Source organism: Convolutriloba macropyga, chromosome 2 (assembly GCF_964194025.1).
Source record: "Convolutriloba macropyga chromosome 2, txConMacr16.3, whole genome shotgun sequence".
In the NCBI taxonomy this organism is placed as follows: Eukaryota; Metazoa; Xenacoelomorpha; order Acoela; family Convolutidae; genus Convolutriloba; species Convolutriloba macropyga.
The window spans coordinates 18,896,309-18,921,594 of NC_134469.1; the positions used below are offsets into that span (position 1 = coordinate 18,896,309).

Below are 25,286 nucleotides of genomic sequence, written 5' to 3' on the forward strand. Positions count from 1 at the left end.
CAGAACCAAAGCCTGTGTTTCGAGAGGTATTATTCCGATGGTTTGTGTTTAAATCGGTTGATGGGATACTTTTAGTAAGCGTAAAGTCTCTGCTCCTGGAGTCTATGTGCCACTCAGATATACTTAGATCTGATTTCGTCATTGCGGCATTTGTGTAGTAGCAAATTTTGCTGGTGACTTGATCTCGAAATGAAGTAACTTTGTATGGTGTTTTGTGGGTTCTCGATAGTAACCTCAAGAGAGATTTGGTATTGAGAATATACGTCATTAGTTCATTTAATTTTTCCTAAGTTAAAGCGCGAAGTGAATATTTCATACTAGTTATCAAGAACTAAATGTGTGGGAGCTCACATTTTTTTTTGTCTATTTTATTTGGCCGTAAATCACTGATAGCAACAATTTGCGAGCAAAAAACAAAAAAGAACTACTTCAAAAAGTTTAAAATAGTTTGAAATAGCGAGAGTGAATAATAGCCGCCATCATCCTCTCAACGTTTATTTAGGCGCTCTTCTTTTTTTAACTTGCGTTACCTTTTTTTTCGTTTTACATAAGTCAGCATTTTCACGTTTGACGTCTGACTTACTCGCTTTTTCATTTGATTGGAATACAGAATTCAGGCAGCAAATTTACGCAAATATGGTCAATATCAAAGAGAAATCTAAGAAACGGTGTAAACCAATAAAGACCTAGCACAATGACTTAGTGCATTACGATATTAAGGTTAGTATTAGTATTTGTGTTAGTATTAGGCTTAGCGCCCTCCAATTCAGGGGCTCAGTTTACTATGTCTACTGAGTCTAATGAAACCTTGGACCAAATTAGGAAACTTTTTGACACTTTAAGCAATCGTCATTATTTTTTTATTTGTTTTAATCTCTACGTAGGTCATTGGAGTCAACGGTAGCTTTTTGCCGGTAATCTACCAGCTATGTTTAATTGCTCTCAAACGAAGTTCGTAGCAATTATATTAGTCCTGTCGGTCTTTTTTAATGCAATTTTTTGCCTGCCCGATTTTTCGTCCGACCCCTGTCCTCAAAAACGGGATAAACAGGTAGCGCCCAGCGGGCATTAAGTGCTCTTAGAGCTTTTCAGCTCTGTTTTAGCTCGTACTGTTTTTGAGACTTATACTTATGGTGTGAAGGGCGGTTCTTAGAGGTTGAAGACACCCCCACTGTTGACCCCCCCCCCACTATTGGCCCCACCACGCTGTTGCCCCCACCCCACTGTTGCCCAGCCCCCCCCCCTCCCTCCTTACCCATCAGCCCCTTGTGCACCAGTAGGTTACTGTAAAGTTTCTAAGTGTAATGGAATGTTTTTCAAGATTTCAACACCCCGAATTTAGCATTTTTTTTTACAAAACTTGCAATTTTATTTTTTTGACATTTATGGTCAATTATTCAGGTTTTTCAGCCTATCAGAAAATCTCCGCTAGGGTTTGCTAATAAGTTACTGGAGGATGTTTTTTTGCCATGGATTAGTTTTCAACTCTAATTATCACAAATTTTTTGGCAGTTTTTTATGCAATTTGCATTTTAAGTTTTTTGAAATTGTCATTTTTTAGGTTTCTCAAGAGCCAAATAACCTCCTCTAGGTTTTGATAATAGGCTACTGCATAGTTTTTAGATAAAATGGAATCTTTTAATTGATTTTAATATCACGAATTTAAGTATTTTTTAAAAAAAGTATATGCAGTATTTTCAAGTCTTTGAATATTGTTTGATTTTTTCCGACACGAGGGGCTCAGGGTTTGATGATAAGCTATCACATAGTTTCTAAAGATAATGGAATGGATATCATTTTTTTCATGACAGTTTTAGCAGTTTTTTGATAAAATTTAATTTTCAAATTTTCAGCAAATTATTATCATGCTCCATGTTTTTGGATCTTTTTAAGCCAGTGAAACTATTTTAAGCTTGAAATAAGGATACTGGATAGTCTCTTGAGACAATAAATGCTTGAATTTTAGCAAGGTTTTATTTAAGTTTGCTATTGTTTTCAAAATTTTTGAATATCTTTGTCCTTTTCTGAGTTCAACTATCATTACTGGCCAACGAAGCTTTTCAAGTCTTGCACATGGATTATTTTTTACATAACTTCAGAGACAAAAAATAGTTTAAAACGTTTTTACTGCGAAATCTGGAAGCTTTTCTTTTAAATTTTGCAATATTTTGCAAATTTTTAAAATATCAGTTTTTTTTTATTTATTTAATAACAAGGCTAGAAAACTAAAAGTTACAGTGTCGAATCAAGCTAAAGCTAGCCTCACTAAACCGTGGCTAGCTAATGACGATGCCAACCGCTTGCCGGTCGTTTGATAGCAATTCACCTGACGTTAGTGGGTTATGTTTTCAATTTAATTTGTCTCTGGTAAAATTTTTCCTAATATAAGCATCTAAAGCTGCTTATGAAATGCCTCATCTTAAGCCGTGTTTTAACACTGTGTTTTTTATTTGCTCTACATCATTTTTTGATGCAAATTTTTTGATGTATCCTTGTTTTATGACTTTTACATCCCTGACTTTGCTTTATCTCTTATAAATGTAAACTCTTTTGGCAGTAGTTTATTACTCAAGGTCAAATGAACAGTGCGCCGCAATTGGTTTTTATTTTTCACTTAGAGTATAGGGATGTGAAAGATCGAATTTTGACAAACTAATCCTTGTTGGTTACTGAGTGAAGCTTTTGCAACTCCTAAGGTCGCCGTTCTTATTTGCAAATAGTTTTGAAAACTTTCTTGCTGAGAAATTTCTGTTGTTTTAGGAAGTTGAACGAAGCCAAGCGGTCATTTGAGAGCAATTCGCCCGACGTTATTCGGTTTTGTTCCTATTTTTAATTTATCTGAAAGTCAATTGGGAGCACTGTTTCATGAGGTTTGTTTCTCGTAGTTTTGGTTTTTCAGTCATCTAGTTTTGGTTTTTAAGTCGTCTTCGCTACCGTTCTTGATTTCATTGTCCCATAAGTCAGATGAAAATTTATTGCTGGGATAGATGCAAAATGTGATTTGTTTTTATGCAATTTTTGTCAATATTGTCACGGTGCGTTTTTTAAGTGTGCTAGCTGGTACATTTTTCAAGTTAATGGCATAAGGAAAACTGGGTCCTCTGAAACTCGATAAACAGGTAAATCCCGGAGGGCGCTCTGTTCTGTTAGAGGCATACGGCTGACTAGCCTCTAACTGCGCGATTCGCCGAAATCTTAAAGAGACATAAATTCATGATGTGAATAGCAGTACAGGGTGCTATTTTGAAGGGCAGTTCGACTTTTTCAGGGTGCCATTTTGAAGTACCCATCTGAAAGTGAGTTCGGAGCGCTGTTTCAAGAGGTTTGTTTCTCGTAATCTTGGGCAATCGTTGTTGATTCTAATGTTCCCGGTGACAAATCCGATGGAATATTATTCCTGGGATGCAAAATGTCAGGCGCAAAATTTCTTTTGATGCAATTTTTCAATATTGTAACCGTGCTTTTTGAACTGTCCTAGCTAGTGTCTTTTTCAAGATATTGGAATAAGGGAAATGTGCGAAAAAACTAGCACGGTGAGAAATAGAGTAACTTTTTCTGCTGAAGCAGAACTTATGATCCTGATCTCATTGGCGTCATCTGGTCTAGAAAAAAATGATCTGATTTTTTGCTCTCAAACGAAGTTCGTAGCAATTATATGAGTCATGTGGTCTTTAGGTGATTTTTCTCTTGACCGATTTTTCGTTTGAGCCTTTCAAGATTTTGTCCTCAAACACGGGATAAACAGGCAAAGCCCGGTGGTTATTAAATGGCTGAGCAGCTCTCTTAGAGCCTTACGCTTTACTAGTCTCTAAGTATGCGATGCATTACGCCCATGCTCACCCCACGCCATTTAACCTCTCTAAACTGCATTTAATGAAGGCGACCGCTGGCCGGTCGTTTGAGAGAAATTCTCTCGACGTAGTCGATTATGTTCATTGTTCAAGAAAACAGTCCCCCAAACATTTTTAAGAAAACCTGGGTGGGTGAGAAATATTGATAATAGTAATAAGTAAAGCTGATCTATTAATCCTTGTCCAGGTGTCAACATTGCAGCAGCGACCACCACCAAAACTGCTAGTGCCTTAGAAGCCATCACTACACACCCTCCTACCTGTAACTACACAGATCACACCGACCATGCACAACACACCCCATCACAGACGAGGTTTCACTGAAAGCATTACAACCTACCAACTGTCCTCATCTATCTCTCTTATGAAATGTTCTCTCAGTGATGAACAAAGAAAATCACAGACGCTACTTTTAATGATTGATTCGAAACCCTTAGAATGTTCATTCTGTTTCCTCTGCGTGCTTTACAATCAGTTTTTCATTCAAAGAGACGGAAAAATCGATTTCCATCCCAGCCTATCATAGATTTAATCTTCTGCAAAGGTTTCCTCGTATTGGTACTGAATTTAAGGCTAATTGAAATTTATTGACCATTTTGTGATTCACTAGGCGTTATCAAATTCTTGAAAAATTGTGACTTCTAAAATTTTAATTTGAAAATTTTTGCCCTGTCTGGGTCGATGAAGACAATTCTGCGTCAAAGTTAAGAGGTCTCTTAGTAATTCTTCTACCTAATTTCAAAATTGAGGAAACAGTTCTGTCCTTCTCTCATAGAAATAGAAAAGTACACTATTTTAATCGGTGCGATTTTACGCCTACTGTTTCTGAATTATTTTAAAAATTTGTCAACTATGACTCACGTATTGTTTTTTATCTTGGACACTCTTCTTGTTGTTATTTAATTTTGTCAATTTATTAATATACATCAGTTTGTCATTGTTTGCTCTAGCTGCAGTTTGTTAACTCTAGTTCTTGTGTAAGTTGTGTACGTATGCTGGGACTGGGTCCTTTCAACCAGGGTTTCATTTCAGAAAACCACTATCTTCATATTAAAGGATACAGACATACGCGCAATTGGCTCTCGTCGAAGAAAATTTAGGACATCCCCGAACACGAATTCAAAGGAGTGATGAATATAAGGGGTGCGGTGTCAGGACAAATACCCAATGCCAAAATGCCCAAAATATACCCAATATTTTATCCTAATGTTGAAACTACCAGAACAATTATTTAGCATAATATTTAGCTAGCGTTTTTGGCCATGACTTTCGGATTAATGAATGAAAAGATCAAAGGGAATAAACTGGGTATAATGGCAGTGGGTATCTAAAAAGGTCTAATCAAGAAAAGGTTATTTTTCAAAACGCATAACTTTTCAAGCATAAATTAGTTTTAGTTAAATAAAAGCATAAATTAGTTAAATAGTTTTTGAATCGCTCTACGTTGTCCAAATCATTCAAAGTTATTCAACTCACCCATCTAATTGTTAGAACGGTATATATAAATGTAACATATTTGTTTCAAGATAAGGCTGATGTGAGGATGTCTTGTTTAATTTCTAAAAGTGTCTTTTCTGTTCAGTTAATTAAGTTTAAATAAAAATGTTCTTGCAGCAAAAGAAATGTCCTGCTGGTATAACACTGATCTGTTTCTTATCTGAAATTGCAGTTGAGCAAATGATATCTTGATTTGGAAGGACAAGTTCTGATTTGTTTCTCTGATCACAGGCCTTTTGAAATGGTAATATTTTGTATATTGGATTGGAAAATTATCTTCACATTATAGTTTGTTTACATTCTGTCTACAGAAAATTTTTATAAATATGCTCAATGGTCTATTCCACCATAAAATTGAAACTATTCTTTTATACTTATACTGTAGCAATTTAGAAATTCAATTATTACTATTTGAATCTTGATTTAATGAGGCTTATTCTCGTCGTTCTACCAACAGAACCTGCATCCCAGAAGGGCTAAAAGAACTCAATGCAAAGAACATTTCAGTATGAAGGATCAAGAATCTGCTGGAAAATTGTGGAATCTGATCTTTTCAGGGACAGGTGAGCGTTTTCCTGGAAAGAAGGGATGTTAAAAAGAGACTGTAATGTTTTCTTCGAACTAAAAGATGACCAATTATTGTCAAGAATACTTTGTTAAAATATTTAGCCTCAAAACGGAACCACTAAAATGATGATTAAAGGTCGTGCCTATAACAATAGCAATTCTATCCACAATTCTCAACATTTTCCCTTGGAATAACCATTTAATAGTTAACTTTATGGGTGGGCATTTCTGCGACTGGTCGAGGTTTATTTGTGGAGCGTCTTTAACCAATGATTTTGCCGCAGTATTTTTAAAAAGGAAACGCCAATTGTGCACAAATAATTCTGGTAAAACTATTTCACAATTTTCAACAGAAGAGAATGAACAATTATCTCCAGCTGAGAGAAAGGGGTGTTCATTTTCTTCATACCTTTCTTAGAGAACGGTAGATGGAGTTGTGAAAGAATTTTTCCGGCGTTTTTTGGTGTTGTGTCAAAATGGGAGATTGACTGGCATTCATTTCTCGCTGACAATTGTTGACACAGGTTGATAGATTTCGTTGATTTCTTTATCGTGTTGTAGATTTCTCTCAAGAGAATAGAAATGGAGAAAAGAAATGGTTGATTTTGGCAACTTTCCTTAGCCTTCTAATTACCAGTTTTTGGATCAATATAATTGATATCTTTAATTGCTGAGCTAGTAGATGCTGTTACAAAATCTGGAAAAATGATGGGTTATGCAATTTTAAAAATTTCAATCTTTGTTGTTTTCTGCTTTTATGCTGACTTATTTTGTTTAATAGTATGCAGATTGAAAAGATGTTCAATCATTGTACTAATAAACAAAACAAATCAGCATAAAAGTAGATCTTGAATTTTTTTGGTTTTGAAATTGCTTTAATTTAGTTTTCTTCTTTGTCGCTTTGATAATGCGTTACAATTTGAAAAGTAATTTAAACAAAGATGGGCTAGATTTTCAATTTTCTGTGGTTTTTGTTCTCAAGCGAAGTTTGCTACAATTATATAAGTCCTGATGTCGTTTTAATGCCATTTTTTGTAGTACCGACTTTGTCTGATCGTTTTTTAGGTCTTTACCATATGACTTTGTCTGTGGTCTTTTTAATGCAATTCTTCGCTTGACCGATTTTTTGTCTGGCCATTTGACTTTTTGTCTTCAAAACGGGATAAACGCTCGGAGAGCATTAAATCTCTGCAATTCTTCGCTTGACCGATTTTTTGTCTGGCCATTTGACTTTTTGTCTTCAAAACGGGATAAACGCTCGGAGAGCATTAAATCTCTGAGCAGCTGACTATAAGAGCCTTACGCTTTTTTAGTCTCTTAGGCAACAAAACAAAGATGGCGAGGAGACATAAAGTATGATTTTAGGGGCGACTCCTATAGTTTAATACCCATCCTTCCAATCCACCCACACACACACACACACACACTACCCTAGTCCCCCTCTACTCCCTGACATCCAATCCACACACCTCATTCCCCATTCAGCTACCCCCAATCAGGTCATTCACGAATTCATGCTTCATTAGAATTGAACTTCGAGCTGAAGGTCAAATTCATTGTCAGCATTTTTGTTGATGAGGTCAATCTTACACTGAGGCTCACCTGTTTTCAGACAATTGATAAAATTGATGAGGCTGTCAAATTTATGTTTGAAATCTGCGTCCATTTGTATTCGTGGATTAAATACGTTATTCTGTGAAATATAGATAGAACCCAGTTGAGTAATTGAATACCGTTTTTGACACTTAGCCTTAACTAAACTTAGAATTGTGGGTCGATTTAAATCTGACGTTTGAACTGTAACATACTTATCCTCCATTAAAGTAACGAATTTAATAAATGAATAATTTGATCGAATCCTGAGAGTTGGGCGGAAAGTTAATTATACTAGTTCCAGTTTAGCTGACTTCGAAATTTTTGGTTATCAACTGCATTGATTTCCGATATAATGAGAAGTTCGCTGTGATGGTGTAGCATTATGGCAGGAGACGATGCACCCACGCAGTTGTTACCCAGTGCATCTAACTGTCTCTTCTGGGGTAGATTGGGCAATGCCAGAATATTGTCAAGCATGCTTAGGTGAGTTTGGATAGTAAATCAGAAAACTACTCGAAAATATTCAAACCCACTGGAGACTGGCTTGGGTTTTTATATTTTTTTAAACTAGTTAATTTTTCAGGCTGTTTTTTTTCTAGCGCCACTTGTCAACGAACTAGGGTTGTAAAGCAAAGCGAACCGTTGGAATGTGACAAAAACAAAAAATTGCAAGTGTATTTCTAATGAAAACGAGAACTATGAATTACGAGGAAAATCCTGAAAACATTGAAAAGGAGGCTTTCTGGGTTGTCTTATTAACCTTAATTATTTGAATAGAAAATTTTGTTTAGCTAAATCCAAACCTGCATTAGAAAGGCACCATAACTCAGAAAGAATGAATTAACTATTTCAACTTTTTTTGGGCTATTCAATTATATTGATTTTTTTCGCTTATTGACAACCGCTTAAGATGCTGCTGGTGGATTTTTTGGAAATTAAGGTTCAATATTCTTATTTCACGTGGTTAAGAATTAGCTTCGGCAAATTTTTCTAGGAAAAAAAACGGATTAAAAGCGATGAAAGGTGTTCCCCTATTCATCCGTTCAGTTGTAATGGTCAAGTCTTCTTTCTGTCTATCTACAGCCGGAACGTAAATGATTTTCAGTATGTTTTGCTCGGAAATTAGCAAAAAAGTTGCATTCTGACAAGAAAAATGAAATTGAAGATAATCATCAACAATGGGTATTGGTATCGGACTGGAAGTCCAACTTAGAACTAAAAGTTTACCGTGTTTTGTTTTGTTAATGTTATGTTTCAGACTCTCAATGTAGATCTTTTTAACCTCATTTTTAAAGGAAATTTGTCAATTAACAAAGTACAGAGAAGAAGAAACTTGTTTCAACGGTATCGGTATTAGTTCAAAATTTTGGATCGAAGCTTGTGTCAAAATAATCCGTTCTAAAATAGACTGCATGACTTGTAAAATGGCGCAATGTCGAACCAATTAGCTGCTATTGTTACAATTAAGTGTTTAGGTGTGTACAGTTCAGTCGAGTGGCAAACTTCAATGTGAGTGAGAATGGCCTGAAAGTGACTGCCGAGGTTTCGAGCTGTGTACAGGCCAACGCATTCTTACAGGTTGAGTGTCTTACGAAAAGTGACATAGTATGAATAAATGCGACAGTCATTCAACAAACTAATAGCCACTGTTTTACCTTTAATCAGAATAAGTTCATTGTTTTCCAATAAACTTTTAACTGCACTTAATGCAAGCAAATTTTGTTGATCATTATCATCTTTATAAACTAAATGGCAGTCATCTGCAAACATAAACAATTCCGAATCTTTTGTTGCAGTTGCCAAGCCATTTCTTTATATTAGGATCAGTAATGTGCCATCACGCTTCCTTGATTTGTTCCGATGTCAACATTTTTGGTTCCTGAACTTGAGCTGTGTTCAACTTCCGGAAGTTTTGAAAAAAATTATCTTGTTTTTAACAGTATCTATGGTAAATCTTTTTCTCCTAAAAACGAAGTGCTTGATATTAAATGTGTTTAAAAAACCAGTTTACTGTAACTACCAGAATTTTAAATTTCTGCTGCAGAAGTTTTAAATTTATGTCAACTACCAGTCATTGATAGGGTTGCTGAAAATCGTGATGCCCACTTTTGTGTTTTGCTTTTAAGATGTTTAAAAATCGTCTTTTTCACGTCATCCATTTCTTTTGTGTATGTCTGATCACTAACAACTGAAACTTTCCACAGTTAGAAAATGTGATCTGCATAATTGTAACTGTCAGTGGCGAACGGCGTTCCTGTGTGCCTTGAGATTCAGATTAATTAAAAGCAGTGTGGAAATCAACTACGACAAGAAACTAATTGACTAAATGAAACTCGATGACTAGTTTTCTTTGTATTTAAGCCTATAGTTTTGTCCCAATCGTTTTTCAGAAATAAGTGCGTTATTCCAGGGTGAATGAACTGAGTCAATTTTGATGCTCCCTTTTTGCCTTTAAGTTCACTAACTACATTATAATCTTTTCTGAATTTATATCTACATCTCACCTTTTTCGTATTTTTGTACAGTTTTTGACAGTTGTTCAGCACAAATTTACTGCTTTTGGCTTCTTTTTCTAGCCTCCTTTCTTATATGCAAATATACTAATAATATCTGATTCAGTTATTATATCAACCGCGACGCTGAACTCATTGAAACTCAAAATTTACTTTGTTGAGAAAATTTTTTGCAGAACCATTTTCATCATGAAGTTATACGTTTTTGTGCACCGAAGCTACTATGAGCAAATTAATTCTTTTTGCTTAACTTTCTAACCTTATCTCCAATATCCCAATTACCACTGGAAATAGCCCACTTTATTACAGATACTCTTTTTCGTCTCTTTCTTTCACCCTTTTGCCTTTATAAGGAATCACTAGAAAACAAGAGATCATATTTTTAGGTGTCCATGATAATCCTGAAACTTGACATGCATGTTTTATTTTTCGACTAAAAAGTAGTAATTGATAAAAAATCACTGAAAATGGCAAAACCCAATCTTGTTCTATATTTTCTTATTTAGCTGTCAAGTTGATCAAGTACCCACGTCATCCAAATATTTTAAGAGACCTGGATCTCTATGAATCTTGAAACCTGACATTATATGACAACTACCAGTCATTGATAGGGTCGCTGAAAATCGTGATTACCATTTCATGTTTGGTTGACACATTCTTAACCAATTTTGTTCTAAGATTTTTTTCAATTTTTGAACGTCTCCAATATGGTTATAACCAGTGTTTTCGTTGGTGATCGAGACATGTAGCCGAAATACTACAGTTGTTTTTGACAAATTTATATCGATAATATCTTAAGATAGGTGCAACGTGGGTTGTCTCTCATAAACATTTTCCCTATAGTCCAACGACCATCTAGGCGCATGAGTATTTTTTTACCTTAGTTTTCAGAAATTAAAAAAGTGACTATGATAGTGTACATCAGTCCGTATGGTAAATTATCATAGCCAGGAAGAATGTGAAATGCTTTCAAATGAGTCTCGTTGACATCCAAATAGTTGAAAATGTTTCAATAGCTCTCAGAAAATCACCGGATTATCATTCTTTGAAAAAGGGGTTGATAATGATGGTGTCAGGACAATATACCCAATGATACTCAATGCAAATATACCCAATGCATTTTGATGTTTACATTCAATAATCCGACTACTGGCTTTGGTTATATCGTCATGTAATCGATTATGATGCATTCTCTGCTAAGGTGGCGCTCAGAATCTTATGGCCTCGGATTCATATCGTAGCAAAAATCTTCGAAATCCGGAACCTCTAGCTCGCCAACGTTCTTACTGGATTTGAAATTTAGAAATGATCCATTGACCTCGGTTTTTATTGGAGTGTCGTATTTTAGGCTTTTACACTTGTAGCTTACATGCTAATGTTAACACTAAACAACGGTATGAACAAGTTTTTGAAATCAAGGAGCTTTTCGGTAAAGAAAAAAGAACTTCAAATTGAGCAAAAACCTAAAGGAACCTAAATCACATAGGTCACATAAAAAAGCGTAAGTATTCAGCTGGTCATTTTACTCGCGAAATCTTGAGTTCGATCGCGAGTTCGATTATTTTTTTCTGTTACAGGTTCTTTTCACATTGACATTAACAACCAGATAAAGCCGATGTTTTGTTGTCTTCATTTTAGAACTTCTTTGATTTAATCCGTTGTTGTACTTAATTTTTTCATTCATTTTATTTTTGGTCGCTCAGCTATAAAAAGGCAAAATAAATTCCGTTCGTTTGATAGAACATCATTTTCTTTTTAAAGAAGGGATTATTCAAATTACTAGTTATATCGCTGTTCTCCTCTACTGTTATTTCAAGAGTGTGAAATATTTCAAGCTATGAATTGTATCTTTCAAACTGGATTTTTTTTCCAATATGCCAATGAATTGGATGATAAAGGTGTTTTTTTTATATAAAAAAAGGACGAGCGAGACGGAAATCTTCCAATTCTCAAAAGCAAAAGTTAAAGTTAAGCTAATCATCTGAAAGAAATTTGGTAATAGTTCAGTTGTTCGTCTGGCGCGCTAAAATGTAATGAATTACCGGATTGTGTTCGGTCAGCAAGAAGAAATGCATTTGAAAAATGATAAATACTATTTCAATTAGTTCTAGGTAAAGCTTGCATTATCTATGGAAAATAAATGTTAGCTTTTTAATGGATCTCTAACGAAGTTTGATGTAAATATTGTAAAAGCGTGTGTGTCTATGCCTCCTTATAAATTGTTTGCTTCGCCAGTCGTTCGAGAGCAATTAGTCCGACGTTTGTCGGTTTGTTTTCATTTCATGATGATTTTTTCAGAAAGAGATCTTTGACGAATTTTCGATCCAAACGGGACATTCTGAAGTAAGCTTCTGCTTGAACGTGGAAGTGTTGATACAGTGTCTCAACATCTACACTACAACCTCAGCTGGTCATTCCGTTAGTCGCTTCAATGCATCCTCTAATAACAGTCTCAATGGTTATGGCGGTGGGAATCCCTCTCAGATCGGAGCCAATCAGACCACCCTCACAAATTTCATCTTTGGCAATAGTGTTGGTTAGACATCATCTTCCTATAGTTTAAGCTGATCAACATTAAATACATAGTTTTCTTCACATTATAACCCCCCTCATAAACTGTATTACGGGTCTCTTCCCCGTCTCCATTAAGGTGCATTGCGATAATGGGTGTTTAGGTTCTCGGGTTACTACAGCCGGGTCATCTCTATTCTCATATACTTCTATTTACTCTTTTACCAGTACTTTTTGGTCAGACGGTGTTTTGACTGAAAAGCTAAAGCGCCGTGTTGAAACTACTCTTTGGCTTTGTTCTTTTTGATAGAAAAGTGAGTATATTTAACATATTTAGTAGTTTTCTGCCTGTTTGGCCAATTTTTGCGGTGCTAAATTTTTCAAGTTAGAATTCTCTAGTTGAGCTTTTCTTTAGTTGAGCTTTTGGTAATTTGATCATTTTCTTTCGATGAACCCAAAGATGAAATGGTGGAAATCCCCGGAATAAAAGAAAATATTCTGAAATTTGTCCGTCTCGAGAAGGGATATTCATTATACAAAAATAGAACGCAATTTTTTTTTGCTTAAGGCACTCAAGTTGACAGTTCGTTATCAGTCTTTGTCTTGTTCTGGAACATTCTTTGATATCTTGAGCGACTTTTTCACGCTTGGGTTCTAAGATGTTCTCTTTTTGAATTGCTAATATTAAAGCGATTGTGAGCGAACAAAATATCAGCGCTTTTTTAAGTCAGTGGTAAGAAGCGGGGTCCGAACCTCTGTGAGGTCGGTGTTTTTGCACCCATAAAATTTCTAAGTTACACCACTTTTAAATTAAATGACCCCCGCCCGTCGTTCGAGAGCAATTCATCAGACATTTTTCTATTTGTATTTCAGTTTGTTTTATGATTTATAAGTTTGTTCCGTTCTTGAATAGTTTTTTCCCACTAATTGTGTTGAAGGTTCACGCTGAATTTCATGGTAAAAATTGTTCAATATACAAATTGTTTTAACGGCTTTTGGTATGATAGGCCTCAAACCAGTGATTGTGGTTTTTACCCCCGCAAAATTTGTTCCGCAATTTAGGTTCCGACCCCGCTCATCCACAATTTTTGCATAATTGTCTACAAAATGAGGAAAAGATAGGAAAAACCCAAAAATTATTTTTGTGAATCCCAAACCCCCCCCCCCCAAAAAAACCCAAATATTTTTCAAAAAAAAAGTGTTTGAATGAAAAGATAGCCTCCAAAGCAATTAACTCAGTGGAGTAAAAAATGATGCATTAGATTCATGAGATATGTCAATATTAAGAAAGCGAGTTAAGACGAACAGCAAAAACAGCAACAACAAACATTAATTACATCAAAAACTATGTCCGTTTTAAAAAACAAAACTTAATAACAAAGTCAACGCAGCGTCAGATAAACTGAAACAAAACAAGATAACTTGTAATTCCCCAGAAAAATTATGGGACCAGTTCATAATAAGGCTTAGTAATAAATAGACAGAAAAGAACAAAAAGAGTGAAGTTAAAAAATTGGCTTTTTTTTAGAAACATTTAGTTACCAAGTAATAAAAGCCATTTGAAGTCAACTAAAATACCCCTTAGGCTTACGATTATCAATGCTTCTGTAGGAGGGCATTCAGACCTCTCTTTATTCAGTTTTTCATGCAATTAAAAAAGAACAACAAAAAGACAACAAACAAAAATTCAATTAAAACTTGCCAGAAAACGCTCTCAAAGCCGTAAGGCCATATTTTGGCCTTGAAAATAGGTTCCATTTTGCCTTCTTCAAACACCGATAATGTAGATTGTGACCTTTCATGAATGAGACTAAGTAACAAGTAGACAAAAAAAAGAAAAAAAGGCCAAAGTTAGTAAAACTTTTGATTTTTTATCGAAATAAAATTACTTTCAAAGTCATGAAAGCTATTAATTACAGAATGAAAAAACTAAATAGGTTCATTTTTGCCCAAAGGAAGCTCTTGAGACCCGCAATAATACAGAATATGTCTTGCGTCTACAAAAAGAACGTCAAATATGACAAAATCAAATTAATTTACTTTTTTGAAAAACCGGCGTCGAAGTAAGGTCATAACGAATTCTTCAAAAATATTAGGTTTTAAGACACCAATCCCTCTTGACACCTTCCTTTGACACCGATAATGTCATATTTGATCTGTATTTAACGAGACTAGGTAACAAAAAAACAATAAAAAGAACAAAGTTGCGAAGTTAAAGTTTTTTTATTTTGGAAAACAATTGTTTTCAAAACCATAAAAGCCATCAGCTATCTACTAATATCGGAGTAAAGGCCCATCTATCTTTCCATGAAAGGTCAATGAAACCTGTCCTTATACAGGAAATTTCATACGTCTAATTGACAAAAGTAAAAACGACTGTTAAAGACAATATTAAAAAATTCAATTAAATTCTTCAAGAAAGAAGTTTCAAAGCCATCAAAACGATAATCTATATCTTTCAGGATTTTAAAATGTTCAATTTTGCTTAATTTTGAACGCCAATAATTTGATATGAGAACTGTCATAAATGTGATAATGTGACAAAACTAGAAAACGTGATAAACTGGCGATTATCTAAAAAAAATCTGAAATCTAGTAGTATCAAAGCCAGAAAACAATAACTTAAGGTTTAAAACCACAATAGAGATACAATTTTACATCAGCAGAAGGAAGACTCATTCTTTCTTTGCTGACACTAAGCTACAAGTTGACTAAATTAGGAAAAAAAAGAGGAAAATTTCTTTAAGCCATTATTTATTTAAAAATAATTTAATTTTAAAAGTCAAAACAACCATAAGCTTTCAAGTAAAAAAACTAAATTTATTAGCCTGGAGCTGCTTGGGAATTCAATTGGATCTATCACTCCTCAGCTTTGATTTGATATGTTCTGTTCTTTAATTAATATGAAAAAGATGACTTTTTTAAAAAAAGACCGAGTAATTACAATCCGAATTCTTTTTGAATTGTAACAGTCCAAGATTGGTCCAAAATTAGCCATGCTAATGCTTATCGTCTGTCAGGAGCACGTATTTTTTCGAATTTTATAGATATAGATATTTTGTTAGTTAAAAAATATGCTTTTTTTGATAATCAACGAGTAAAGTTAGCAAAAAACGTCAAAGTTGAAGTAGAAATAGCCCCCATTTGAGTCTACATAGATTTTGTTAGTGTTTTTTTTTGGGGGGGGGCTACTTCCGGCAATTTTATTCAAAGTGGACTGAAGAAGCTTATTACGTGCTGTATTTTTGATGAAAAAGGCTGAATTTTGAAATAATTAGCCCGAATTTTTGGCAAAAAAATTAAATCAAAATCAGCAATACTTTTTGTCTTTGAAAATAAAATCAACAACACTTCATGAAAATTTTACCAAATTTTAGCAAATTTGACGAAAATGTGAATAAAAACAACGGAATTCACTCTGCTTTTCTCAGAAGTTTAAACCTCGATAACTCCTTGTAATAAAACGAAAATGAAAAAAATCTTTTTAATTCTATATTCTACGCTGGACGAGCTTTCTAATGATACCGGTCTCAACTCTCTACGATAAATATATCGATCGGCAAAAATTGTCTGAACAAAAAAACCCATTTGAATATACAGTTCCTCCCCCCTCAAGAGGGGTCGGAACAATAGTTCTGTATAAATGTATTTGAACAAGTTAAGAGCAAATTTAACTTCTCTCCAATACTCTGTTAGTCTTGAGGGGTGTTAAATGGTTCTCATTCGTTTGCACATTTTTCTTACGTTGGTAACTATTTATTTTAATGCTATGTACAGTAAAAATGTTCAAAAGTTGCGCGGTTTTTCGTGCTTCACTGTTGGGTTGTTGCATTGCTGGTATTTGGAGCTTCAATTGTTACTTGGTTTTCCTTGACCTTTAGTCTCAAACTAAAATCTAGAGCAACATTGTTAGTCCAGTACTAAATTTGAATCAGTTGTCAACTTAACAGAACTTCAACTTAGTAATTTAAACCTTAAAGCTGTAAAGCTAGGATATACCCCCATTGTCTAAATTGATTGACTGAAATATGAAGTTAGCCACGCCTGTCTGTAATGGTAGTTTGTCTATAGCTTTTTGATTTTTAAATAGCAGCCCTAATCATTTCAGTTGCCTATTGTTTTGGCCCTATTACAATCCAAAGAATTTGGATTATAGTGATGCTCTGTCTTTTTAGGATTCGAAGAACAATAATGGTGACAATTTCTACGAAGAGGAATATTGATGTTCGCGATGTTTTTGCGACTCGAAGAGAGTTATTGGTTTTCTTGAGGAATTTTTCACCGGGAAAGTTTTTTGATCATGCGTTAGGTTCAGTGAACGAGTTTTCGACTTTGAAAAGCTGGTTTGACAGATTGACGCATATAGATAAATGTTTATAGCCGTTTTTGTCCAGTTAGCCCCGTTATTTTTTGTTTACGGGGAAATTTGCAGTCGATACTGTGTTAGTATGTAGCCCTCTGTTTTTTCGTTTTTATAAATTTGTACGCATCCTAATCCGATTTTGATAGTTTTTGTCCGATTTTTTAAATTTTGTTTGCATTTTTGAGCTGTATATTTTGTATTCTGTGAGAAGTGTCTCGAGAAATAATTGTATATGGCTCCTTTTGTATGGTTTCTGAACGATGCCGTAACTGTTTTTATGTTGGCTTGTTTCAGTGATTTCAATGCTAAAATCTTTTCGTTAAGACAAATCTTTTTCGTTGTAATATTTTGCCAATTATTCTAATAAAATCTAGTGAGGTATGGAATAAATGTTTCAAAACAAAACAAAGGTTTTGATTGCAGTTATGGTGTTCTCGGTGAAGTTCCGACTCTTTGAGTTGCTTCTGGAGTTCTTCCGGTCATGTTTCTATACCAGTAATATCTACTAATATCAGAATATTGGCTCATCTATCCTTCCATGAAAGGTCAATGAAACCTGTCCTTATACAGGATATTTCATACGACTAAAATGACAAAGAAAAAACGACTGTTAAATACAACATGAAAAAATTCAATTAAATTCTTCAAGAAAGAAGTTTCAAAGCCGTCAAAGCGATAACCTATATCATTCAGGATTTTAATATGTTCAATTTTGCTTAATTTTGAACGCCAACAATTTGATATGAGAACTGTCAAAAATGTGATAATGTGACAAAACTAGAAAACGTCGTGAAAAACTGGCGATTATCTAAAAAAAATCTGAATTCTTGTAGTATCCAAGCCAGAAAACAATAATTTAAGGTTTAAAACCGCAATAGAGACACAATTTCAAATCAGCAGAAGGAAGACGCATTCTTTCTTTGCTGACACTAAGCTACAATTTGACTAAATTAGGGGAAAAATAGAGGAAAATTTCATTAAGCCATTATTTAAAAATAATTTAATTTTAAAAGTCAAAACAACCATAAGCTTTCAAGTAAAAAAAAACTAATTTATTAGCCTGGAGCTACTTGGGAATTCAATTGGATCTATCACTCCTGAGCTTTGATTTGATATGTTCTGTTCATCGATTCGAAGTACAATAATGGTGACAATTTCTACGAAGAGGAAGATTGATGTTCGTGATGTTTTTGCGACTCGAAGAGAGTTAGTAATTTCAACTTAATAATTTAAACCTTAAAGCTGTAAAGCTAGGATATACCCCCATTGTCTAAATTGATTGACTGAAATATGACGTTAGCCACGCCTGTCTGTAATGGTTGTTTGTCTATAGCTTTTTGATTTTTAAATAGCAGCCCTAATCATTTCAGTTGCCTATTGTTTTGGCCCTATTACAATCCAAAGAATTTGGATTATAGTGATGCTCTGTCTTTATAGGATTCGAAGAACAATAATGGTGACAATTTCTACGAAGAGGAATATTGATGTTCGCGATGTTTTTGCGACTCGAAGAGAGTTATTGGTTTTCTTGAGGAATTTTTCACCGGGAAAGTTGTTTGATCATGCGTTAGGTTCAGTGAACGAGTTCTCGACTTTGAAAAGCTGGTTTGACAGATTGACGCATATAGATAAATGTTTATAGCCGTTTTTGTCCAGTTAGCCCCGTTATTTTTTGTTTACGGGGAAATCTGCAGTCGATACTGTGTTAGTATGTAGCCCTCTGTTTTTCGTTTTTATAAATTTGTACGCATCCTAATCCGATTTTGATAGTTTTTGTCCGATTTTTTAAATTTTGTTTGCATTTTTGAGTTGTATATTTTGTATTCTGTGAGAAGGAAGTGTCTCAACAAATAAATGTATGTGGCTCCTTTTGTATGGTTTCTGAACGATGCCGTAACTGTTTTTATGTTGGCTTGTTTCAGTGATTTCAATGCTAAAATCTTTTCGTTAAGACAAATCTTTTTCGTTGTAATATTTTGCCAATTATTCTAATAAGATCTAGTGAGGTATGGAATAAATGTTTCAAAACAAAACAAAGGTTTTGATTGCAGTTATGGTGTTTTCGGTGAAGTTCCGACTCTTTGAGTTGCTTCTGGAGTTCTTCCGGTCATGTTTCTATACCAGTAATATCTACTAATATCAGAATATTGGCTCATCTATCATTCCATGAAAGGTCAATGAAACCTGTCCTTATACAGGAATTTTCATACGACTAAAATGACAAAGTAAAAACGACTGTATGAAAAAATTCAATTAAATTCTTCAAGAAAGAACTTTCAAAGCCGTTCAAAACGATAATCTTTATCATTCAGGATTTTAATATGTTCAGTTTTGCTTAATTTTGAACGCCAACAATTTGATATGAGAACTGTGAAAAATGTGATAAAGTGACAAAACTAGAAAACGTGAAAAACTGGCGATTATCTAAAAAAAATCTGAAATCTTGTAGTATCAAGGCCAGAAAACAATAATTTAAGGTTTAAAACCGCAATAGAGATACAATTTCAAATCAGCAGAAGGAAGACGCATTCTTTCTTTGCTGACACTAAGCTACAATTTGACTAAATTAGGGGAAAAAATAGAGGAAAATTTCATTAAGCCATTATTTAAAAATAATTTAATTTCAAAAGTCAAAACAACCATAAGCTTTCAAGTAAAAAAACTAAATTTATTAGCCTGGAGCTGCTTGCGAATTCAGTTGGATCTATCACTCTTGAGCTTTGATTTGATATGTTCTGTTCATCGATTCGAAGTACAATAATGGTGACGATTTCTACGAAGAGGAATATTGATGTTCGTGATGTTTTTGCGACTCGAAGAGAGTTAGTAATTTCAACTTAGCAATTTAAACTTTAAAGCTGTAAAGCTAGGATATACCCCCATTGTCTAAATTGATTGACTGAAATTTGAAGTTAGCCACGCCTGTCTGTAATGGTAGTTTGTCTATAGCTTTTTGATTTTTAAATAGCAGCCCTAATTTCAGTTGCCTATTGTTTTGGCCCTATTACAATCCAAAGAATTTGGATTATAGTGATGCTCTGTCTTTTTAGGATTCGAAGAACAATAATGGTGACAATTTCCACGAAGAGGAATATTGATGTTCGCGATGTTTTTGCGACTCGAAGAGAATTATTGATTTTCTTGAGGATTTTTTCACCGGGGAAAGTTTTTTGGATCATGCGTTAGGTTCAGTGAACGAGTTTTCGACTTTGAAAAGCGTGTTTGACAGATTGACGCATATAGATAAATGTTTATAGCAGTTTTTGTCCAGTTAGCCCCGTTATTTTTTGTTTACGGGGAAATTTGCAGTCGATACTGTGTTAGTATGTAGCCCTCTGTTTTTTCGTTTTTATAAATTTGTACGCATCCTAATCCGATTTTGATAGTTTTTGTCCGATTTTTTAAATTTTGTTTGCATTTTTGAGTTTTATATTTTGTATTCTGTGAGATGTGTCTCAAGAAATAAATGTATGTGGCTCCTTTTGTATGGTTTCTGAACGATGCCGTAACTGTTTTTATGTTGGCTTGTTTCAGTGATTTCAATGCTAAAATCTTTTCGTTAAGACAAATCTTTTTCGTTGTAATATTTTGCCAATTACTCTAATAAAATCTAGTGAGGTATGGAATAAATGTTTCAAAACAAAACAAAGGTTTTGATTGCAGTTATGGTGTTCTCGGTGAAGTTCCGACTCTTTGAGTTGCTTCTGGAGTTCTTCCGGTCATGTTTCTATACCAGTAATATCTACTAATATCAGAATATTGGCTCATCTATCCTTCCATGAAAGGTCAATGAAACCTGTCCTTATACAGGAATTTTCATACGACTAAAATGACAAAGTAAAAACGACTGTTAAAGACAATATGAAAAAATTCAATTAAATTCTTCAAGAAAGAACTTTCAAAGCCGTCAAAACGATAATCTTTATCATTCAGGATTTTAATATGTTCAGTTTTGCTTAATTTTGAACGCCAACAATTTGATATGAGAACTGTCAAAAATGTGATAATGTGACAAAACTAGAAAACGTGAAAAACTGGCGATTATCTAAAAAAAAATCTGAAATCTTGTAGTATCAAAGCCAGAAAACAATAATTTAAGGTTTAAAACCGCAATAGAGATACAATTTCAAATCAGCAGAAGGAAGACGCATTCTTTCTTTGCTGACACTAAGCTACAATTTGACTAAATTAGGGGAAAAAATAGAGGAAAATTTCATTAAGCCATTATTTAAAAATAATTTAATTTCAAAAGTCAAAACAACCATAAGCTTTCAAGTAAAAAAACTAAATTTATTAGCCTGGAGCTGCTTGCGAATTCAGTTGGATCTATCACTCTTGAGCTTTGATTTGATATGTTCTGTTCATCGATTCGAAGTACAATAATGGTGACGATTTCTACGAAGAGGAATATTGATGTTCGTGATGTTTTTGCGACTCGAAGAGAGTTAGTAATTTCAACTTAGCAATTTAAACTTTAAAGCTGTAAAGCTAGGATATACCCCCATTGTCTAAATTGATTGACTGAAATTTGAAGTTAGCCACGCCTGTCTGTAATGGTAGTTTGTCTATAGCTTTTTGATTTTTAAATAGCAGCCCTAATTTCAGTTGCCTATTGTTTTGGCCCTATTACAATCCAAAGAATTTGGATTATAGTGATGCTCTGTCTTTTTAGGATTCGAAGAACAATAATGGTGACAATTTCCACGAAGAGGAATATTGATGTTCGCGATGTTTTTGCGACTCGAAGAGAATTATTGATTTTCTTGAGGATTTGTTCACCGGGGAAAGTTTTTTGGATCATGCGTTAGGTTCAGTGAACGAGTTTTCGACTTTGAAAAGCGTGTTTGACAGATTGACGCATATAGATAAATGTTTATAGCAGTTTTTGTCCAGTTAGCCCCGTTATTTTTTGTTTACGGGGAAATTTGCAGTCGATACTGTGTTAGTATGTAGCCCTCTGTTTTTTCGTTTTTATAAATTTGTACGCATCCTAATCCGATTTTGATAGTTTTTGTCCGATTTTTTAAATTTTGTTTGCATTTTTGAGTTTTATTTTTTGTATTCTGTGAGATGTGTCTCAAGAAATAAATGTATGTGGCTCCTTTTGTATGGTTTCTGAACGATGCCGTAACTGTTTTTATGTTGGCTTGTTTCAGTGATTTCAATGCTAAAATCTTTTCGTTAAGACAAATCTTTTTCGTTGTAATATTTTGCCAATTATTCTAATAAAATCTAGTGAGGTATGGAATAAATGTTTCAAAACAAAACAAAGGTTTTGATTGCAGTTATGGTGTTCTCGGTGAAGTTCCGACTCTTTGAGTTGCTTCTGGAGTTCTTCCGGTCATGTTTCTATACCAGTAATATCTACTAATATCAGAATATTGGCTCATCTATCCTTCCATGAAAGGTCAATGAAACCTGTCCTTATACAGGAATTTTCATACGACTAAAATGACAAAGTAAAAACGACTGTTAAAGACAATATGAAAAAATTCAATTAAATTCTTCAAGAAAGAACTTTCAAAGCCGTCAAAACGATAATCTTTATCATTCAGGATTTTAATATGTTCAGTTTTGCTTAATTTTGAACGCCAACAATTTGATATGAGAACTGTCAAAAATGTGATAATGTGACAAAACTAGAAAACGTGAAAAACTGGCGATTATCTAAAAAAAATCTGAAATCTTGTAGTATCAAAGCCAGAAAACAATAATTTAAGGTTTAAAACCGCAATAGAGATACAATTTCAAATCAGCAGAAGGAAGACGCATTCTTTCTTTGCTGACACTAAGCTACAATTTGACTAAATTAGGGGAAAAATAGAGGAAAATTTCATTAAGCCATTATTTAAAAATAATTTAATTTCAAAAGTCAAAACAACCATAAGCTTTCAAGTAAAAAAACTAAATTTATTAGCCTGGAGCTGCTTGCGAATTCAATTGGATCTATTACTCTTGAGCTTTGATTTGATATGTTCTGTTCATCGATTCGAAGTACAATAATGGTGACATTTTCTACGAAGAGGAATATTGATGTTCGTGATGTTTTTGCGACTCGAAGAGAGTTAGTAATTTCAACTTAGTAATTTAAACTTTAAAGCTGTAAAGCTAGGATATACCCCCATTGTCTAAATTGATTGACTGAAATATGAAGTTAGCCACGCCTGTCTGTAATGGTAGTTTGTCTATAGCTTTTTGATTTTTAAATAGCAGCCCTAATTTCAGTTGCCTATTGTTTTGGCCCTATTACAATCCAAAGAATTTGGATTATAGTGATGCTCTGTCTTTTTAGGATTCGAAGAACAATAATGGTGACAATTTCCACGAAGAGGAATTTTGATGTTCGCGATGTTTTTGCGACTCGAAGAGAATTATTGATTTTCTTGAGGATTTTTTCACCGGGGAAAGTTTTTTGGATCATGCGTTAGGTTCAGTGAACGAGTTTTCGACTTTGAAAAGCGTGTTTGACAGATTGACGCATATAGATAAATGTTTATAGCAGTTTTTCGTCCAGTTAGCCCCGTTATTTTGGTTTACGGGGAAATTTTCAGTCGATACTGTGTTAGTATGTAGCCCTCTGTGTTTTCGTTTTTATAAAATTGTACGCATCCTAATCCGATTTTGATAGTTTTTGTCCGATTTTTTAAATTTTGCTTGCATTTTTGAGTTGTATATTTTGTATTCTGTGAGAAGTGTCTCAAGAAATAAATGTATGTGGCTCCTTTTGTATGGTTTCTGAACGATGCCGTAACTGTCTTTATGTTGGCTTGTTTCAGTGATTTCAATGCTAAAATCTTTTCGTTAAGACAAATCTTTTTCGTTGTAATATTTTGCCAATTATTCTAATAAAATCTAGTGAGGTATGGAATAAATGTTTCAAAACAAAACAATGGTTTTGATTGCAGTTATGGTGTTCTCGGTGAAGTTCCGACTCTTTGAGTTGCTTCTGGAGTTCTTCCGGTCATGTTTCTATACCAGTAATATCTACTAATATCAGAATATTGGCTCATCTATCCTTCCATGAAAGGTCAATGAAACCTGTCCTTATACAGGAATTTTCATACGACTAAAATGACAAAGTAAAAACGACTGTTAAAGACAATATGAAAAAATTCAATTAAATTCTTCAAGAAAGAACTTTCAAAGCCGTCAAAACGATAATCTTTATCATTCAGGATTTTAATATGTTCAGTTTTGCTTAATTTTGAACGCCAACAATTTGATATGAGAACTGTCAAAAATGTGATAATGTGACAAAACTAGAAAACGTGAAAAACTGGCGATTATCTAAAAAAAATCTGAAATCTTGTAGTATCAAAGCCAGAAAACAATAATTTAAGGTTTAAAACCGCAATAGAGATACAATTTCAAATCAGCAGAAGGAAGACGCATTCTTTCTTTGCTGACACTAAGCTACAATTTGACTAAATTAGGGGAAAAATAGAGGAAAATTTCATTAAGCCATTATTTAAAAATAATTTAATTTCAAAAGTCAAAACAACCATAAGCTTTCAAGTAAAAAAACTAAATTTATTAGCCTGGAGCTGCTTGCGAATTCAATTGGATCTATTACTCTTGAGCTTTGATTTGATATGTTCTGTTCATCGATTCGAAGTACAATAATGGTGACATTTTCTACGAAGAGGAATATTGATGTTCGTGATGTTTTTGCGACTCGAAGAGAGTTAGTAATTTCAACTTAGTAATTTAAACTTTAAAGCTGTAAAGCTAGGATATACCCCCATTGTCTAAATTGATTGACTGAAATATGAAGTTAGCCACGCCTGTCTGTAATGGTAGTTTGTCTATAGCTTTTTGATTTTTAAATAGCAGCCCTAACTTCAGTTGCCTATTGTTTTGGCCCTATTGCAATCCAAAGAATTTGGATTATAGTGATGCTCTGTCTTTTTAGGATTCGAAGAACAATAATGGTGACAATTTCCACGAAGAGGAATTTTGATGTTCGCGATGTTTTTGCGACTCGAAGAGAATTATTGATTTTCTTGAGGATTTTTTCACCGGGGAAAGTTTTTTGGATCATGCGTTAGGTTCAGTGAACGAGTTTTCGACTTTGAAAAGCGTGTTTGACAGATTGACGCATATAGATAAATGTTTATAGCAGTTTTTCGTCCAGTTAGCCCCGTTATTTTGGTTTACGGGGAAATTTTCAGTCGATACTGTGTTAGTATGTAGCCCTCTGTGTTTTCGTTTTTATAAAATTGTACGCATCCTAATCCGATTTTGATAGTTTTTGTCCGATTTTTTAAATTTTGCTTGCATTTTTGAGTTGTATATTTTGTATTCTGTGAGAAGTGTCTCAAGAAATAAATGTATGTGGCTCCTTTTGTATGGTTTCTGAACGATGCCGTAACTGTCTTTATGTTGGCT

At 34.0% G+C, this 25,286-nt stretch overlaps 3 protein-coding genes across 4 annotated transcripts in view; all 3 read left to right on the forward strand.

Moving 5' to 3' along the window:
• The window catches only part of LOC142335174 (uncharacterized), a 35,972-nt gene extending 31,611 nt beyond the window's left edge, over positions 1–4,361 (forward strand). The window contains exon 6 of the mRNA XM_075383546.1: positions 4,039–4,361. Within this exon, the coding sequence (XP_075239661.1) occupies positions 4,039–4,086 (48 nt within the window). The 3' untranslated portion in view covers positions 4,087–4,361. The remainder of the gene's footprint in view (positions 1–4,038) is intronic.
• Positions 1–25,286, forward strand: part of LOC142357659 (isocitrate dehydrogenase [NAD] subunit gamma, mitochondrial-like) — a 545,753-nt gene that overhangs the window by 183,913 nt on the left and 336,554 nt on the right. The window lies entirely within an intron of this gene.
• Positions 7,741–25,286, forward strand: part of LOC142335175 (cell cycle checkpoint protein RAD1-like) — a 29,417-nt gene continuing 11,871 nt past the window's right edge. The window contains exons 1-3 of the mRNA XM_075383547.1: positions 7,741–7,994; positions 8,987–9,089; positions 12,323–12,560. Coding sequence (XP_075239662.1) covers positions 7,894–7,994; positions 8,987–9,089; positions 12,323–12,560 — 442 coding nt within the window. The 5' untranslated portion in view covers positions 7,741–7,893. The remainder of the gene's footprint in view (positions 7,995–8,986; positions 9,090–12,322; positions 12,561–25,286) is intronic.